The sequence below is a fragment of the Muscardinus avellanarius genome (assembly GCF_963383645.1).
Source record: "Muscardinus avellanarius genome assembly, chromosome: 20".
Taxonomy (NCBI): domain Eukaryota; kingdom Metazoa; phylum Chordata; class Mammalia; order Rodentia; family Gliridae; genus Muscardinus; species Muscardinus avellanarius.
This window is the reverse complement of record NC_137806.1, coordinates 11320035-11340595: the sequence shown is the minus strand read 5'-3', so window position 1 is coordinate 11340595 and position 20561 is coordinate 11320035. Positions and strand designations below refer to the sequence as shown.

The window sequence follows — 20561 nt, the reverse complement described above, 5'->3', positions numbered from 1 at the left end:
GCCGCGATAGCCGCCGCCACCTCCCGGGCACTCACTCCAAGCCGCACGCCCGCCGGCTCCTCCCTCCCCCCTGCCGGGCTGCACCCGGGGGTCCTGGGCCCGCTGGCCGGGGCTGGCACCGGCTGGGCGACCCCTGGGCGCCCGCGGGGCCTGGGGAGACGCAGGCAGCCAGCCCGGCCAGCTCGCGGAGGGAAACTTGTTCCTCCCAGGGCGCTGTCAGGCCGCCGCCGGGAGCCCTGGGGGCGCGGGGGGAGCGAGGGATGGGCTCCGGGAGGAGGGGGCGCGGCGGCGGGGTGGGGGGCGGGCGCAGTTGGTGAAACTCCGCGCTCTCCCGCCCGCCAGTCCATCGCCGCCGCTCGCCCCGCAGACACCCCGGGCCTCCCCCGGGCGCCAGCGCCGCGGCTCCGACCGGTCCAGATACGCGCCGGGTGGTTTTTTTTAAATTTATTTATTTATTTTTTTTCTTTCTGGAAATTGGCTTTGGTGTGTCGCCCTACCTCTCTCGCTCCTCCCCCTCCCAGTTTTTCCTCGCTCTCCTTTTTCTTGAGACATGGCCCGGCAGTGGCTCCTGGAAGAGGAACTCGCTTGGGGAAAGCGAGAGGAAGCCGGAGGTAAATGACAGGATGCGGGCGAGTTGAGACACAAAAAGAGGAGCGCCCCCGGATCGCGGCAGAGCCTCGCCGCCCGCGCGCCCCGAGCCCCGAGCTCCGCGGACCCCCCCGCCGCGACCCGAGCCCCGCGGACCCCCCGCCCGGACCTCCCCGCCGCGTCCTCGCCGGCTCGGACCCTCCCCGCCGCGTCCTCGCCGCCCGCAGCTCCGCGGAGCGGGATGGAGCTGCCGCGCGCCGCGCTCGCCCTCGCCCTGGCCCTGGCCGGGGCCGGCGCCTTCCGCAGCGGTAAGTGACCGCCAGCCGGGCAGCGGCCGGGCGCGGGCTGGGCGGCGGCGGCCGGGGGAGGAAACTTGTCTGGGAGGAGAAGCGGAGGCAGGAGATGGGTCGGGGCGGGAGGACTTCAGGGCTCGGCGCCTCCCCAAGTTGCTGGGCTGGCCTGGGGTTTTCTCCTGCCTGGGTCGCCGGGCAGAGCAGCCTACCTTCCCCGATCAGCGCCAATTATCTTAATAACGTTTCCTCCCCAAGGCAATTAGATGAGACTCTTTTAAAAAAAATTGAAGGTTGTTGGGAGTTAATGAGCGCTTTTCCAGGAGAACTGCCTCCTGCAGCCTCCCTGAACTGCCTCCTCCGGCCAGAGGCCGCCCGAGTTGGCGGGCTGTCGCCTCCGCGGCTGGAACGCACTCCAGGCCTTTGTAAGTCGCCCGCGATCGCTCCGGAGTATGAGAGCGACCTGGTTGTCAATAGCGGAATCTGATCTAGACCGCGGAAGGCACCGGGGTATCGCTAAGGCCCCAGCCCAGCTGCAGCTACCACCACGCGGCTCGTGAAACCGCGCGCGGTTAACTCAATGAAAGCCGGTGCTGGGTGTAACAGTACCTGCGCGTCACCTAAATCATGCGTTTTAAGATGTGGGCCGGTGGCAGGCACCTTTAGCTGACACTTTAGAGTAGTTGAGAGCAAGAGCTTAAAATATCTTTACAGTAAATCTTCAGCAATTATTATTAGCTAATGACCAAATATTTACTTTTGTCTGGCTTAGATTTCAATCAAAGTAATTAGAGCACAGAACATCCATTACCGACTGTGGTATATTGTTTTAATAAGAGGCTACAAGTGGAGGAGCGCATACAAAGAGGAATTTAAATCTTCAGGATGGGGTTAATCTCTCCAATGTGCTTTTTGGGGTTTGTGTGAGTTAAGCATTAGGTAATCTCCCCAACAGGTAACCAAGTAGTGCTCTAAAAGCTATGCAAAAAAAAAAAAAATTGTGAATGTGGATGGAGCTTAATTTATTAATGAATCAGAGCCAGGGGCATCTTCCTGCAAGCTGGCAGGGAAGCAAAACACTAAAAACGTTGTGAATATGCAGTTCAATTTATTAATGGACTTGAGTTGGTGGCGTCTGCATAAGCTGGCAGGCCAGAGTAACACACTCTTCCAACTGACAGCGCTCCAAAGGTTAGACTTTAGAAATGACAGTGATCCCCGCTATGTCCTTCACAAGTCCGGAGATTAAATTCCTAGTGGGGGTGACCACGGGACAGATTTGAAAGTAAGAACAAAAAAAGCGTTCAGATTTTGGGTTCTGAACTCCACGAATGCACACACACACACACACACACACACACACTTCTTAATTTCCTTAGCAGATATCTGGGGAATGCTGGGAATCAGGGCTTCGGTGGTGAGCCTGCCCAGCTAAAACCCTGGTCTCCACTTGAACTGACCAGAGTCAGTAAAAGCCTGGGTAAAGCCAGCAGCCCTCATGAAGTCGAGTCCCAGTGTCTACTAAATTAATTCATTAACCTTATTTAGCACTAATGGTCCAGAGTCATTAGAAACTGCTCTTTCTTAATCAACTGTGAGAGAGATCTCACAGAGCCAGCGAGTCTAGCCGTCCACACTGACTCGTTACACTGTCACTTTCTCAGAAGTCACAGATTAAAGAGCTCTGGTGTGGTACCCAGCCCACCAAAACGTCTTCTGAAGTGGCTCTGAGAGTGACTCGAGCCAGCGCTGTTTTATTTCACTCTTCTCCCAGATGCCAGACACTACACGATGTTTGCACAGAGCTGAAGGAGACTTAATGAGACAGGGCTCACTTCCCAAGTTTTCTGCACATTTAAAATAATGCATGAGTCTCTGAAGAATCACATATCAGAGTCCAGGGTGATCATTAGCTGAGATTCCGAATGCCAGTTGCAACACCATTTCTTCTTGGCAAACCCGAAGCTTTTTAAAAGCCAAGGCCAAGGACACCAGCCTAAGACTACCCCCCAGTGTAGCAAAGCGAAGTCAGGAACATCTAGCAATTGAAGAAAACAATATAATTTATATTGTCTTCTTTTTAATTTATGGGAAATGCCTTCTGTAATGCATGTTGCTTTATGCATTTTTGATGTGCACTTTATCTTTCGTTTCCATGTGACCTGGTTTTCCTGTAATAAAATTCTGTAGATTTATAAATTCATGCTGAGAGCAAAGAATGCCATTCTCCTTCCACAGGGAATGTATTAGATGCAATATGAAAATCTATATATACCATTACTGAATATTTGTGATTGATAGGCTTATATATCTTCCTCTTTTCCTACCTGTTCCTCTTACAGAGTTTGTGCACCAAATATTTTATTGCTTAAGATTAAGCATCCATAAATGTGGTAGCATTTCAGGGCCGAGACTCTCCAGAATGGATTCTACCATAACAGGCCACAGCGGAAGTGCATAGGGACGAGACCGCAGCCTAGAGACTGGTCTCTGACCCTCAGTGCATCTCTGGAGCATCTGGGTCTTTTGACATATGGGCTCAAAACTAGTCAGCTCACCTCTTCTAGAATGTGAGAAAGAGGCCCACATCCCATGGATTGCCCAGACCTCAGCGTGGTAGGGCTTTTCTGCTCCAACATTTAGGTAATTAGAATGAATGCCATGTGGCTATTTATTTTTCTTTCTGCCCCAGTGCTTTGATCTGGTCTCCAGGCCTGAGCAGCTTAGAGAGGTAAAGCAGAATTATTTCTGCTTCACCAACTATACTTTGTTCTCTTGATTGGGATCGAGAGAGCAGAGATAGCTCCAAATCACTTGGAATTATGGGCAGATAAAACAACAACAACAACAAAACCGGGTTGGCTTTAAGCCAATCAAAGTCTTGGAAGACAATCCCTGCTGATCAATGACAGGGACCAGACTTATCATCAAAAAGCGACACGAAGGGTCGAACACATCTTTTACCCGCCTTCCACTTAGAACGTGCTACTTAATGTGATTACACTTCTTGGGGGATAATTAAGTCTAGCAGAAGCTCCCAGGGGACCGTGTTAACATCAACTGAGGGGATTTAATGTTTTTAATGCTAGGAGACCTTTTTCTTGGGCAAGAACTTTGGAGGTGGGAAGTCTTTGCTAGTCTTGATCTGCTTTCCGCCCTAGCCAACCTCCCTGAGATAAAAAAGGACCACCTGAGAGATTTGTGGAGACCTCGGGGAGGTCCCCGAATGTTATGAGATGTTTACTAATTAATTGATCACGCGTATTTAAAGCTAAATTACCTAGCTGGTTGTTAGGGAAAGCTCTGCTAAAATGTTGTTGTTTTTTAATTACAGATAAATGTGGTGGTAATATAAAAATCGAAAGCCCCGGGTATCTTACATCTCCCGGTTATCCTAATTCTTATCACCCGAGCGAAAAATGTGAATGGCTGATTCAAGCGCCGGATCCACACCAGAGAATTATGATCAACTTCAACCCTCACTTCGATTTGGAAGACAGAGACTGCAAGTAAGTCCCTATTTGAACAGGGCGCCACAGCACCATCTAGCGGTCACGCTTGCCCGCGGGGAGCCGAAGCTGGCAGGAGGGGTTCCAGGGTTTCTGAGTCCTTCAGACTAGGACAGTGATATTTACCCAAGTAATCTCTCTTGCTGTTTCCTGTTAACACTTTTGGTTTTGGAAAGACTTGAAGAAGCGTGTGTGTGTTGTGGTTCTTTTCTGTCTGGAAAAGGCTTGAGAGACTAGAAAGCCAGACTGTGGCTTGCATTTTTAGGAGATAGCTTCGGCCACAGATACAATATCCACAGGTGGCGAGCTTGGATATTTTTCAAACAAACCTGTGGCACATTTTGGGATTTAAGAACTCTATGTATCTTACTGAGCTTGACATGGAAGAGAGTGGATTGTCACTGAATAAAAATAACGTATCTAGGCTGAATTAGATGAGGCTTTGAACACAGTTTGAAAGATGTCTATGAAAAATGCTGGAAAACTATTGTTCTGATATAAATAACACAATGGGCGCTCAAATGTACACGGTTTCCACCTGCCTGCCCTAGTCTTCTCGGGTCCTATTTATGACGCTGTATGTCATATTTAACTATCATGAAGAAATTCTACTATAGAGACTTAAGTTAAATCTTCTTACTATACTTGAAGATTCTGGTGTGTACTGTAGCTTTCCGCAGTGTGGCAATTGGTGTTTTAGCAGCGTGTGTAGCAGCCCACTCGTACCCACATTCTCTCGTCTTTTCCGATATCCAGCAGCTTGAATCTGTTTAAGTCTTGTCCACAGAATCCCATCCTGACGCTGCGCCACGTGGTGTGGCCTCTGGAGACTTGAATCTGAATATTCATCTTTTAGGAAGCTCGTATTTATACCAAAGGAGAACAGTGTCTTTAAATCTCAGTTCTGAAGTATTTCCCAGGGACCGATCAACTTTTGAAAGTTCTGAGATGAGTCGGTTTGGTAGGATTAGATAGGCTGCTGCTTCCACTAGACATAAATGTTATTTAAGCAGACATGATCAGTATTAAAGATATTTTATTTGTACACACCCCTCTTAAGAAAGAACAGAATAGAATGAGATATTGCTACCTGGAGAAAGTACCCAGCAACCTGTTGCGTTGGAGGAAATTGTCTTCCCATGGTCTTTCAGGGAGGAATAGGGTAGTATGAGATGTTACCACTTGTGCCAAGTGCCCAGCAACCCGCCGGTTGGCACAAACTCTCTTTCCATGGCCTTTGAGGAAATAACAGCACAGTAGAAGATATTCCACCTGCGGGAAGTACCCAGCAGCCTGTTGGGCTGGCGGAAGCTGGCTTTCCGGGTCAAGAGAAAAAGGTCATCAGCGCATGCCACATTTGGTGCCTTGAGAAGCGTGCAAGTCCGTAAACGCTGACCAGCTTCTAAATAATCAGCATCTGTTTACAGTGCAATAAAAATCACGCTGATTTCAATGCAGTCTTTATTCTGTGATTGAGAAATGCTTCGGGCCTGGTATTGACTTTTTAATTTTGAGTGGAAATTGCCATTAACAGAGTGTTGCAGCCGCTGCTAGCAAACAAGAAAGCCTATGGTGTCTTTCTTTATTCTGTTTTCCTCTCTCATTTGTATTTTCCTGTAGTGCTGGGGATTCAACCCAGGGCCTCACGCATGCGGGGCAAGTACTCTGTGACTGAGCCACACCCCCAGTGCTGGCAGATAATTTTGTGGGAGACTTTACAATATCAACCACCTAGACAGCCTAGAAATGTGTCTTCTATTTTAATTAATTTATCTATTTTTGCTTTTTGATAAGGCTTGTAGTCTTAGAGGAGATTATTTTAAGGCTCTCTGGGAAAATGCAATCAGATAAGAACATTATTCCCAAAACAAGCTGCTGTTAGATTTCAGTAAGCTCACATTTACCAGCTCCTGATCAGGAAATGGTGACCATGCGCATGCAGCACAGAGTGAGGAACTGAGCGCAGTCCCTCGTTCTTAGCACGCTCATTGTGCTGATAAATGTTTAATAAGCAGCCCCCCTGGGGGGGGCAGGAGAGGTCCTGATCATATTGTTTGCTCATTTCCATGGGGTAAATACTTCTCCCGGAGCCAGGGTGGGACCCTCCATGGGGTATCACCAGGCACAGTCTTGCAAAGCCGCTGCAAACCAGGCCCGGCACATCACTGAAGAAGAAGACAGACAGGTCCAGCCCACCACAGGAGGAGGAGACAGTAGGCCTGCTGCCAGGGGACGAGGGGACTCTGGTGCATACGATAGTATCTGGTGCATTGCAAGCCTGAAATCATTATAGAATGGCAAGGGACAGTGGATCGGAGGACACCTTTTTAGAAGATTATAGGAGAAAGGATGATGGTAACTTATAGAAAGGCTATTTTAATGATCTCATCATGATATTGGAGAAAGTAATAGAGCCAAGAAGGTTGTTTCTCTAGCAGTCATGAAGGTAAGGAGTGTGGCTTTTTTTGCTGTAGATTGGTGTGGCTTCTTAATTGTTGCACTGAGACTTGTTCCCTGTGAAGGACCTCCTCCTGGCCTGCGAGGAAAGTCTCACATACGCAGCCTGAGGACATCAGTAGAGATTCTGCTCATGGAAAACATCTCTGCGCAATATATATATATATATATATATATATATATATATATATATATATATATATGTATGTATGTATTTGGTGGTACTGGAGTTCCTGGAAGCCCTTCTACCTCAGGGCTACACTCCCAGACCTATTTTATACTTTTTTATTTTTGGAAACAGGGTCTCTTAAGCCAACGCGGCTGGCTTTGAACCTGTGCGATCCTCCTGTCTCCACCTCCCAAGCTCAGGGATGACAAGCGTGCCCACCACGCCCGGCTCTGCACCATATTTTGAAGTGTTGCTCTCTGATCTTATCAGTGAAAAATTCCGAAAGGACATAGGAAGGCCAGCGTGAGCCTTACCTTCCGCGGTCTTTCCAGGCTGATGCATACAACGCCTGGGCACCTGAGGGTTGCAGTTGAGATTCTAATAATGTGCCTCAACTCTGACCTCCTTCTATGAGAAAGCTGTGAGAAGAATCACAGCTTTAAAATCTATAGGTGATGAAAATTCCCTAGAAAAGTGGAAACTACCAGAAGCTCTTTAAAGAATAAGTTTATAGACTCCAAAGTTTTAGACGCCCCAAAACATAGCTGTGTTTTCTGCCATTTGGGTTTTTGCTGCTGCTGTTGTTTTTATTGGTGTTGGTTTTTAGTGTATAGTAGGCGGTTTACAAAAGGAGATATGGAATAGCACAAAGCTAGATTCAGCAAACCACTGGCAGAGAGTGGGTAAGTCTTCAGTTATTATTCCCACGAAGAACAAGCTGTTCATCTTATTTGAAATATTTCGTGTTTTCCCCTGCTACAACAAAATCTACACCCAGTGGCAGCAAAGGCTACTTGTGTAGATGGCCTCGGGATACTCATCAATTACAGTGAAGTAGCCTATCCCAGAGTCCTTTGAAAAAGAGAAACACGCTCCATGAAATAAGTTATCATTATTATGATATCTTTAACAACTCGACTGTTGTCGGAACATTTGAAAATAAGAAACTCAACACACGTCAAACTAAATATATTGATCCGATAATGGGATGATTGTCATAATAATATGCGCTGCATTTTCCCTTGGAATTGTCAGGATTTATAGTCAGCTTTCACCATGAGAAATCAATTTCTTAGCACCATTGCTTATTGAGAAACATTCTTGAAGTTCAAGTAAGAGATTTTCTTTCCTAGCATATAGAGCATGGGTGCATAATTAAATAGGCCAGCCAGATAGTTCTGGCAGGAAAATCTTTTTATTGAAATTTTTTACTGTTTTGTTTATAACTACGTAAAAATTATCATTGTGTGGTCTTTAACTATAAGGGGTATACAGTCAGAGCTTAGCATGCGGAGGGCATTAAAACCCATCCTGATTGTATATAAACTATGGACCATATTTTACAAAGCGACTATTTAGTTTCACAATGGCAACTAAGGGGGGAGATATATTTCCTTAAGGGAAAATAAATGTGTAAGTCGTCTCTGATTGCTTTCAAATGCAGAATCTGTGTTGATACCAGCATGGAGTCGGGTTCATTGTCAGTAAGCAGCACAGCCCTGGTAATCTAACTCCTCCAGTTCTTTTCTTGAACAAGGCATCGTGTAAGTCAGTCTCATTGAATCAGGTGTGGTATAAGTCAATCAGTCAGTAGCAGAGTACAACAAACGTCTATCGGGCGGGAAGAGGGCCAGGGTTTCTAGCTAGACAGCATCACGTTGATGTAGAAGACGGCAGAGCATGTGAAGGTCCAGGCGTTGAGAAAAGGAACGGAATGATGTCTTCTCTACTTTGCACCAGCAAAGTTCCGCACTGGTGAAACGAGAAAACTCCGCAAAGTCATAAGCAGAAAGTGAACGGTGTGTTGTAAATGGCCGACGGTCTTTACGTTGACGTTGTTAGATCTTAACTTCCCTCAGGTTTCCTCAGCGGTGAGGCGGACAAGTCGAATATCGTAAAACTTTATATCTATACAATAAACAAGAATGTCATTGATACAGTAGTTAGAATTTATGAAACTTTTACGGTTCCCCAGCAATGCAGACTCTCAGTGAGATCATTCATAATGGTTTGTGACAGATGCTGCTGAGTAGAGAGGTGCGTGGTTACACTCGGATCACATGGCCTCAGCCGGGGAGCAATAAAAATCTCACAGACATTGGGTTAAAAGCATTAAGAAAATGACGGCGAAGCGCCACACTAAAGCTCTCCAAAGGTAGTGTTGGGGGAGAAGCCCCAACAGTGGTGTCGGCTTTTATTTTTACTGACGAGACCCTGATTTCAATACCTGCTTTGACAGTGCCGTTTCCTAGCATAGCAGAGATGCTTTTCTGTCTATAATTTAGATTTATAATCTCTTTTTTGTGGAACCCATAAGAGGCCTGTGTTTCCTGACTCAGTGCATCGAAAGGAAGATGGCACTCTTGTAACTTCACATAAAATGTAATCACGGAGAAATGATAATTACACGGAGGGGATAGTCAAGTGTTGGAATTTTGTTGAAATAAATAACGCAGCTGTTTCTTTAATGCCACTTTTAAACTTACCTAAATTATTGCAACCTTAAAATTCTGCTAATCTCATTTTCGTGGACTAAAACTCTTTGAATTAAAATTAATTCACTGTTAATGAAAATTAACCCACCATTAGCTTCTCAAATCTGATTGTTTCTGCAAATCTAATTTTACAATGGTCACGTAGTCACTTATTGGCTATTTTGGAAACATAAATTTCATTTTTTTGTTTCCTTGAGTACTATTTTCCGCTGGATCTTTCCTCTCCCCCTTTTGATCAGCATGGACTTGTTTGCTTTTTCTGTTTTGTACTACTTTTGTTTTTTTTTCAAACATTGTCTTTAAAAGGCTTTTTTATCTGTCTCCTTGAGTTTTTTGGCTTCTGTGTCAAAGGCAAGTGCCTTACAGAGAATCACTTAAAGTATTTGTTTTATGGAGAACAGAGGGTATTTTAGGCCCAAGTGTTTCTCCATTTTCTACAGGAAATGTACAAGTACATATACTTTTTTTTAATTAAAGTATAATATAAATTTAGAAACCCACACAAACTAAGTGCACACGTTGATAAAGTCTTGCAAGTTTGCAAAAACACATGATCCCGACCTAGAAGCGAACATTTGCAGCTTCCAGAAGCCGCTGTTGTTTACTTGAGCCACTAACCTTTGTCCTCAAGGGAACTGCTTACCCAACTCTTGTGATTCCGTTTTTATAGGTTTCAAAACCGGGCAAAATTAACTGTGGCCTTAAAAGTCTCTATGCCCTATGCTCTGAATTGAGACGGTGAAACGTTTTGGAGCAGAGCTAGAACAACACGAACGTCCCTCTTCTAATAAAAGGCAGAGTCTCGCTGAAGCATCCTCTGATTTCTTGAGGGGACTCCTGTGGAAACACTTTTGTGTCATGTACACAGTCCTGGTAAAAGAGACCCAAAGTTCCCAGTCTGCTTTCTATGCAGGCTAAATTCAGAAAAAAAGCCCTCGCTTTTATGCGTCTGCGTCTTTTCTTTCCTGGGTTTCACTATTGAATCAGAACTCGATTCAATTAGAAAGCCATCGGGCAGCTCAGAGTAGCCCCTTTCCCAGTAGAACCAGCCAGTGCTGTCTTTACCACCCATAGCATGCCTGGCTACTACTGGGACAGATAATTATCCACTTCTTCCTTTGGTACTTTTTTTTTCCCCATTAACACTGATATAATTTGAACAGAACCCCATGTATTTAATAAAAAATTAATTTTCCTTATTATGCCTTGGAATAAGCAGTCACACTTGAGCATGATGAATTATGAACACGGCAGGGCATTCCTGTGTTAGGAACTTCGGCCATTTAAAAGACAGAACTGTTTTCCATCCTTGGGATGATAAGTTAGTACAACCGCTATGAGATCAGCATGAGATTTCTCAAGACTAGGAATTCCTGTAATCTCAGTACTTGGGAGGCTGAGATAAGAGGATCAAAGGTTCAGGGTGATCTTAGCAAGACCGTCAGCAACTTAGTGAGACCTGTTTCAAGAGCAAAAAGATAAAATAGGGCTGGAAGTGTAGCTCAGAAGTAGAATTCACTTGTATTCAATCCCCAGTAGCAAAAAAGAAAAAAGACTAGGATGGATGAACCACCATATGACCCAACTCTACTCCTGCTCAGTATTTTCCATAAGAATTAAAATCAGCGCTTGGGAAGCAGAGATGGGAGGATCGCGCTGGTTCGAAGCCAGCCTCGCTGGCTTAAGGGACCCTGTTTCCAAATAAAAATATTAAAAAAAAAATAGGTCTGGGAGTGTAGCCCGAAAGCAGAAGGGTTTCCAGGAACCCCAGCACCACCAAAAAAAAAAAAAAAAGACTTAAAATCAGAATGCTATATTGATACTTATGCATATGCAATAAACTCGTGTTTATTATGACACAAGTCATAACAGCCAAATTACGGGACCAACCTAGGCATCTGTCGACAGATACATGGATAAAGAAAAGGTGGTCTATACACACGATGGAACTTTATTCAGCCATAAAGAAGAACAAAATTACGTCATTTGCAGAAAAATAGATCAAACTAGAGGATTTTATTGAAGTGAGGCCGGCCAGCCTCAGAAAGTCCAGTCAAGGGCCAAATGTTTTCTCTCATAAGTGGGGAAATAAGAAATGAAAGGACGTTCAGGAGAATGAGGAGAGGGGCCAGTGGCATGGGGGAGGAGGGTGCAGGCCGGCTGCAGAGGGCGGTCCAGCAGATGCCGTGTGCAGACACGCTGTATTGCCTGGGATCTCATTGAGGTGTACTTGTGATACACCAATAAAAGTCTAAAAGTAAATAATAAAAAGAAGCAACTTTTGTGAGAGACTAAAGGAGAAGATTAGTTGAAATAAAAACGATTTGTGAGTGTGGGGTGCAGGCACTTCCGAGTTGATCCGGTGGCCTCAGCTCCTGTCCAGCGGGAAGCTGGGTGTGTGCACACCTGCTGACCTGCCCCAGCGGGAAGCACAGGCCCAGATGCTGCGCGCCCTTTGGGGAAGGCTCAGTACACGTAACCGAGGGCAGTCGTAGTATCTATCCATCAGGACTGGTAACCAAGTCCCAAGAAGAGGCAAAATGAGTGTCCCCATCAAGTGCTAAACATCCTGTCATCAGACACCTGGCTGGCAGCTTATTTATTAATGCAAGTGACTATTTTCTTCCATGAACTGATTCACATGAAGGTTTAAATATAACCCAGCTAGTTCTGAGAAAGGGCCACTTAGACCTCAACTTCTGGTCCAGATTGAGTAAGCCCGTGTGTGCGCACAGACACCCGGCCAGCTGGTAAATTTCCACGCAATCAAAACCTGGGAATGGAAATCACAGTGCAGAGATCTCTGAACGCTGGTCCCTCTGGTTGACGGAGCTGGACGGCACACAGCGGAGATAAATACAATATTTATTTGCAGTCTGGCAACGCGGGCAGCACATGGCTAGATTAACACAATCGGTCGAAAGGCCGTGAGATGCCAGCTGTGTTGGTCCTAGTCCCAGGCCCAGAGGAAGAAGGTGGATTCCCTTTTAAGAGCTGCTCATTTTCTTAATCTTGGGCAAATGTCAGGAAGAGTGTGGGTCTCCTTTTGCTCCCCATGGGGCAAGATTTGGATACCAGTATTGTTTCTGTGGTTCTGCAAGGGTTAAGGGACACTATCTTCTCCAGTGCTGAGCTCCTGTGGGAGACACAGGAGTGCTTTTTGAGGAAAAACAGATGCTCCGAAGTATTTTGTTTTTATCTGGGCAGATACTTTGTACAAGCAGCAGGCCAGGTTGGAGGTGATTACCTGGGGCTTCTGTAAGAGCCTGGTATGTCACCAAGATAGCTTCCAGTCCCGGCCGGAAAGAGGATGCTAAATGTCTCGTTATTCAAGTTCTTACAGTTTCCTAAGAATGCAGCCAACAACAGCAATGGCAGAGGCCGGTCGGCGTGGTCACGACGCCAAGCCCTGGTCTGACTCGCCAACCAATGGCTGCCTAGACTAGAGCCGTTATTATGTAAGAAACAAGCATTGGAGAAATAGCCCGGAATGCCTTCAGATGTGGTCAGAAATTTTAGTCTGAAAAGAAGAAACTTAAAATGATTAAAGCCTGAAACTCTCAAATACAAAGATAAAATGTCCACACAAGTTCTGCACACTTGGTAGCACTTGGGCTCACTGGGTCTGATAAAGAGTCATGTTGTTTTTAGCCCGGCGTGGTGGCACATGCCGGTAATCCTGGTACTTGGAAGGCAGAGACAGGAGGATTGCAAGTTTGAGGCCGGCCTCAGCAACTTACTGAGACTCTCTGTAACTGAGTGAGACCTTGTTTCAAAATAAAAAATTAAATAGTGCTGGGGGTGTAGCTCAGAGGTAGAATGCTCCTGGGTTCAATTCTCTAGTACCACCCCCCCCCAAAAAAAAAAGGAATTATGTTGTTTTTAGATGTTGTAATTTCTGGCTAAATTAGATGTGTTTTACTTTTTTTTTTAAGTAATGAGCATTTGCCCAAGGCCTGTTACATGCTGGCCAAGCGCTCTGCCACTAAGCTATACCCCCAGAACTTTTTAAAATTTTATTTTGAGATAGAGTCTTGCTAAGTTGCTCAGACTGACTTCACCCTTGCTATCCTCCTGCCTCAGCCTCCCAACTATCTGGGATTACAGGTGTGCACCAACACCTTTTAAAACCTCGGTCCAGCCAGGCATGGAGGCACAGACCTATAATTCCCATACTTGGGAGGCTGAGACAGGGGGATTGGAAGTCCAAGGACAGCCACATTGAGTAGGGAAACTCTCATCAACCTAGTGAGACCCTGTTTCAAAATAAAAATAAAAAATATGGATGGGGTGTAGCTCAGAGGTACAATGCTTCTGGGTTCAACCCCTAGTATGACAAAAAAATATTAGCAAATAAAATCCTGGTTCCTATTTGCTTGTCTGTGCTTGAATAAACTGGGAATGTGGACAGTTTTTGTTAAATATGGTTACAGAAAAGATGATTAGATGAAAATTAGAATTTCTAGACTGACCCGCTCTTTGGGGAAATGGCAACTGGTAAAATTAACAAGAGCGAGTTTGGTGGTGCGGCCCTCTCCCATCGAGCTGTATTTGCACTTCTGGTCCAGCGCCCATCTCTAACCCGACTGGTGAGTGTGCGCTGCAGCACTGGAGGGTGAGCCCACAAAGGCAGAAGCCACGCGGCCTCTCTCTTTACCTCTACCGTCCAGCAGACAGCTTTGCATACAGTAGGCAGGAGGGCAACTCAGGTGACCAGCTGGCCCTTCTGTTGAGGTGGAAATCTGGCCTATGAAGATAAGGGGAATAAAGCATAGTATTTTGCTGGGCACAGTGGCACACCAACTGTCATCCTGCTACTCAGGAGGCTGAGACAAGAGGATCGCAAATTCCTCAGCAACTCTGTTTCAAAATAAAAAATAAAAAGGACAAGGGGGTAGCTCAGAGATAAAATGACCTTGGATTCAACCTCTTCTATAAAAAAAAATAGATTAAAACTAGGTGTGGTGGAACATGCTTGTAATCTCAGTACTTGGGATTCTAAGACAGGAGGATTACAGGTTTGAGGCCAGCCTCAGCCAGTTAGTAAAGCCCTCTGCAACTCAGTGAGACCTTGTTTCAAAATAAAAAATAAAAGGGGCTAAGGGTGTAGCTCAGAGATAGAATGGTCTCTGGATTCAACCTCTAATATCAAAAAAGATGAAATACAATTAACAAGATAACCCATAGTATCTCTTGGAGCAGATTCTGAGGCTTCCAGGAGGACGTAGAGCAGAGACCGGCAGAGCTGACTGAGGCGGGGCAGGAGGAGCAACGTCGGCAAATACTTGAGTAGCCGGTCGGTCCGAGTGGTGTTCTTTCAAGAAGGGCTTATGGTGACCACTTCCTGGACCTAGAGGTGAGGGGTGGTGGCTGTATTTCTGCATCCAGGAACCTGGCCAGCTCCAGCCCACTCTAGCCCAGATGGTCACAGACACTGGAGCCTGAATCATGGCACCCTGAGCCCCAGGTGCCTGGGTGATCACCACGAGTGGTCTAGCCAGAGCCCAGCATGGCGTGTGCCATGAGCTCACACCATGAGGAACAAGCCCAGCGGACACGCTTCCTGGTGGCCGCACGGAACTCGGAGATTGGGCACAGCCAGCCTGGCTTTTCCAAAACCCTTATACCCCCGGATTTTAGCCAGCACCTTCTTGCCTTCCGCAGACGACAGCCCACACTTTCACAGGTCATTGAGAAGCGACACTGGGCTGAGAATTCGAGGGATTTGGGCACTGCTCGGAATTTCCTCTTTTTCTGGGACAGTTTTGCCTATTTCTTCTCCTTTGTCCCAGTGCCAGTTGTACAGGATGCTGGGGCCATTACTAGGTAGTAATTAGGCTTGGTGGCAGCAGTCCTCCAGGGTGCCCCGTTGGCCTCTCCCTCCCACTGTCCCTGCATCCCTGGCATGGAACCTGGTGTGCCTACACTTCATTAACGTGAGCTGGGATTCCTGGCCACCAGGGACTGTGTTTGCAGCTCCCCGTGCAAAAGGGTTCTGGTGCGCAGGAGGGACAGGGTTATAATTGCACCTCTGTCGCTCGGTCCCATCTGTGAGACAGGAGACAGGTCATATGGGCCGGGTAGCAATTATCTGAATGGCGTGGCCATGGGACAGACAGTCAACGGTGCAGCTCAGGGAGAAGCGCTAATGGCCAGCTTGGCCAGCTTGAGGTCCGGCTTGAGGGCCACCTGCTAGACAGTTTACACCCTCTTACCCTGCGCTATCTGGAGCAGCCCAGCTCTCTGTCCACCATTTCTGTAACACAGCATGACAGCATGATACAGGTGGACTTGTCTTTTATATTTAAGACAAACATGCTAAATAAAGCTGAGGTACGATAGGCCAGGAAGCGCATCCGCTGGGCTTGCTCCTCAAAATGAGTCCACTCTGTAAACAGCAACGACACCGGCATCCTCAAGGAGAGACACACATATTTCCCAAGCGCCCGTGCGTAGCCACGGTGGAGATAGCATCAAAAGCTCAGCGGGTGTTCAGCCAGCAAGAATTTCTGAATGTTCTTGTTGGAAGTTGACTCTGTTCTAATCACGGTCTTCTAAAAATTGAGGTGGGTGGGGTTCCTGGAAAGGCTCCTGGAAGATGCTATCTCAGCATCGTAAACTTAATGGTATTAGCATGAATGGCCTTTAAAAAAAATTACGATTTTCCTACTTAGAAGGTTGAGACCGGAGGATCACAGGTTCAAGGCCAGCATGTGGTAATTTAGCTGGACTCTGCTTCAAACTAAAATAGGGTTTGGGGGTATTCTAGCTCAGCAGTAGAATGCACCTGGTTTCAATTCCCAGTACCGTGTGTGTGTGTGTGTGTGTGTGTGTGTGTGTGTGTATGTGTACACATGTGTACTGAGAGCTTATAGACATGCACATCACATGCAGAAAGTAAAGCAGCCAGTGGTTCAGTAGCCAGTGGCACAGTGCTTATTTTAAGGGGAGGTCAGCTTTTCCTCACCAGTTCCATCAAGAACTGCATCATATCCAAGAAAGAGGACATGCGTGGGTTCTGGAGTCTGGATTCGCAGGGGAAGGAGACTGGGAAGGTAGAGGGCTCGCGCGGCTCATCCATCCCATAGGGCCCCTTCTCCTTCTCTGCGGTGGCCCCAGGTCTTCCAGCGCTACTGACTCTTTCCCCACTTCTAGTTGGGGCCGACTTCCCCGTGGAGGCAGTCCCCAGCGCAGCGGCCAGGAGCACGTCTGCAGGAAGGACCCTGGCATCGGGACAGAGGAGTGGCTTCTATTTCAGTCCCTTCTCCCAGCCTCACCCTTGTGCGTGTCCTTGTATGACATGAATTACTTCTCCGGCCTTCCAAAGGACTCTCGGCTCCGCCGTCCTTTGAAACGGCTCCAGATGTGGCCGTGCCGTCCCGCAGAAGGGATTTGCTGTCCTCTTGCGGGAGCATTACAGGCCTGCACGGGTCAAACGGATTCTGTAGGACTTTCCTGCTCAGGAGTAAAAGAGGGCCTCCTTGGGCTGCTACCCTTCAGACAGTTTTCTCCACCCCCCTCTCTCTCTTCTGCCCTCTCCTGTTCCCACCCCGGGGCATTAGAGGCGGTGACTCCAGACCTTATGGTTCAAATCCTTCCTCTGGAGATCGGACCTGTTGGCTCAAGCATCATCCCCCGCCTGTCTTGTTTTGAGCCAGGTGTGTGTGTTCCCAGGCTGGCCTCAGACTCCCATCCTCCTGCCTCAGACTCCCAGGTAGCTGATATTAGAGGCATCCACCCCTGGTCCCAGCTATTCATTCTATCCATTTATTACTGTCTTCCTCCTCCCTCTCCTCCTCCTTCATCTTCTTCCTCTTCTTTCTTTCTTTTTTTTTTTTTTGTGTGTATGTATATGGTACTAGGGATTGACTCAGGACATTCTACCTCTGAGTTACACCCCAGCCCTAGTATTATTGTCATTACTATTTTTATTGTTGTCATTATTTATTTTGAAACAGGGTCTCACTAAGTTGCTGAAGGTCTTGCAAAGTTGCTGAGGCTGGCCTTGAACCTGTGATCCTTCCGTATCAGCCTCTGGGTACTGGGATTGCAGGCGTGCGCACCATGCCCGGCTCCGTTTATCCGTCCAGTGCTTTGAACCACTGGCCATTGTCGGGTCCTAGTTTCCTCCTTTGCCAACACGTTATACACGCGGAGCCTCCCCCAGGACCAGAGCACCGCCTCCCGGAGCCTCGGTACCAGCCTGCCTTTCTCTCCCCTCCCACCGGCTTCCCTCTGTTGCTTCTGTGTTTGCTCCAACACCAAAGCACCGGCATTTGGCGTTTGCAAAGTTTTACCTTTGCCCTGAATCCCGCCTCCTGGACTAACCTTCCTGGTCTTAGCCGCTTGACTCAGATAACACTCAAATTTCTTGCCTGCTCAAGATCTGACCTAATTGTGGGACTCAGCGTTCTGAATACTTTCCATGACATGACGACCTACGTGACCGACCATTTCTACAAATGAAAGATCAAACTCTCTCCCTTCCCGTGCAAATCCCTTCGTTTTCTTCCTATCCAAATATCTGTTTTGTCCCCCAAATCTTGGCATTTTAAAGCCTCTAAATTACATAATTACTTTTTTTCATTCTCCCTCTAGATACACTCCAGGCTTGCTTGCTTATTTATTTATTCATTCATTCATTTATTCATTCATTCATTTATATGAAATAGGGCCTTGCTAAGTTGCTGACAGTGGCCTCAAATTTGGGATCCTCCCGTCTCACCCTCCCAAGTGCTGGCATTACAGGTGTGCACCAGGACACCGGGCACATATCTGCTATGTTTCTCTGCCTTTCCTATCATACGTCTGCTGCTACCATCTGAATTTACACGCTTTGACCCTGTCCCTGGTGCCACCGCAGTGGTGTCTAAACAGGGCTTTCTTCCCGCCTGCCCTCTGCTTGGGGACGTTGGGGCTCGCCCTCGTTCTCCTGGCTTCTCCTTGGTGGAGTTCCCACCTGTCTCTCTGGAATCACACCTTATTTCCTCTGGAATCACATGACAACCTGTGGCTCTTCACACTCACTCCTGCTTCCGGAAGCCTCCTGCCAAAGCTGAGAACGCTCACCCTACACGCACCGTGTCTCCCTGTTAAAACATCCCACTCTATCCGCTGTCCTCTTCCGTTAGAAATATTTTCTTCACAAATCTTGTTTAATTTTGAAACGGTTTCTCGCTAAGTTGCTGAGGCTGGCCTTAAAACCTGCGATCCTCCTGTCTCAGCCTCCCAACTATTGGGATTACAGGTGTGCACCACCACTCCCGGCTTCATAAAGCCACTTGTGATGACCCAATTAAATGGACTCTTTTTTCCTCTGCCTTCTGATACTCTTCCAAATCACATTTATGTGATATTCCTGTCCCTTCTGATATTCCGTTTTTCATTATAATTATAAATTCCCTTCTCCCGTTCCTCCACACTGTGTCATACGTAGCTCTTGGAGCCGGCATGGCCATAGCCCTGCTTTGCTATAGTAGGTGACCAGTTAGTATCACGGCATCTTCTCCAGTTTGTCCCCTAGGGCAGGGGCATCAAGTCGGATCTCTTTGAATCAAGTTTTAATTAATTAACTAATTAAATTTTCAGTACTGGGGGTGGAACCCAGGGGCATTCTACCTCCAAGCTACACCCCCAGCCCTACGTTTTTATTCTTTATTTTGAAACAGGGTCTCACTGAGTTGCAAAGGGGCTCACTTACTAGTAGCTGAGGCTGGCCTTGAACCATGATCCTCCTGTCTCAGCCTCCCAAAGGCTGGGATTACAAGCGCCACCACGCCCGGCTCAAGTTCTAATTTGATCAGACTATCAAAACTCACACTTGTTGACAAGTGCAGCTCTGCGCTTTCCTGGGTAGGAAAGGCAGACTTGCATTCCCTCTAAGAGCCTCTGCTTCTGAGAGTCGACATAGGAGGAACTTTAGCTAAGTCTCCAAGAAGATGCAGCGGTCCTGCTCGACCGCCGCTCTGCGTTCTGTCTCCGATCCTCTCCACACTGGTTTGGAGGCAGAGGCCTGAGGCGCAGGACCATGAGGCTGGCCAGCGCTCTCTGACAGCCCAGCCCCGCCGCCCTTGGGACGCCGTGTGACAATGATGCAAACTTCTGTCTATTGTACATTCATATCTGGCTCCCGTCCAAACCACCTTACGTAAATTTAACACAAGTAATTGAGAGGCCCTTCCGCACTCCAGCTGGCAACCTCGGGCGGGCCCTGTGAGCTCGGCGGCCTGGAGATGAAGACCAGTGTGCGTGCAGCCGCGGCCCCTCCGTGCACGAGGTCTCCTGCACCCTGGTGTAGAGTGCTGGTCAGTCCGTCCTGGGACAGATGCTGCCCCCGAGGAGCGGGAGCAAGCTTGCCCAGCGGGCTGTGGCAAGCGTTCATCCTCCTCCAGGCTCTCCATGCCTCTCCCTCCCTGGCCGTGTTTCCTAAGCATTTTGTAAGGTCGGGTGGTACAGTGGGTGGCGCCAGCCCTGGAGGAAGAGCAAAGAATTAGACCATGTGAGATCACACCCAGGAGAGCAAGGAACCAGCCACCAGAGCGAGCCTGCCTGCCTGCCTGTGCTCAGGATAGACCTAGGACAGAGAGTAACCCGGCCACTAGAGTGAGGACTTTCTCTTTCTTTCTTTCTTTCTTCCTTTCTTTCTTTCTTTCTTTCTTTCTTTCTTTCTTTCTTTCTTTCTTTCTCTAAGGATTGAACCCAGAGGCATTCTACCTCTGAGCTACACCTCCAGCTCTCTCTCTTTTTTTATTATTATTATAAACAGGGTCCAGCTATGTTGTTGAGGGTCTCACTAAGTGGCAGAGGCTGTCCTGGAACCTGCGATCCTCCCGTCCTACTCCCAAGTACTGGGATTGGAGGCGCGAGCCATCGCCGCCTGCAAGGTTGTCTTCCTTCCTTGTTGCCTCTGGTTTATCTCACACTTAAACTTCTAGGCTAGTTCCAAAGCTTTCTGCCATCCATCTAGTCTAACACTAGCCAATGAATAGCGCATCCCCACTCTCATACCCCTGTGTGGGTGCAAACAGTTTGGAATGACTAAGATGCCAAGCTC

The 20561-nt window shown here is 47.4% G+C and overlaps 1 protein-coding gene across 1 annotated transcript in view; it reads left to right on the top strand.

The window, feature by feature from the left end:
* Window positions 1-550: 550 nt before the first annotated feature.
* The window catches only part of NRP1 (neuropilin 1), a gene marked incomplete at both ends in the record, with an annotated part of 153464 nt that continues 133453 nt past the window's right edge, over window positions 551-20561 (top strand). Inside the window, 3 exons of the mRNA XM_080717195.1 lie at window positions 551-611; window positions 816-896; window positions 4213-4387. Coding sequence (XP_080573321.1) covers window positions 551-611; window positions 816-896; window positions 4213-4387 — 317 coding nt within the window. The remainder of the gene's footprint in view (window positions 612-815; window positions 897-4212; window positions 4388-20561) is intronic.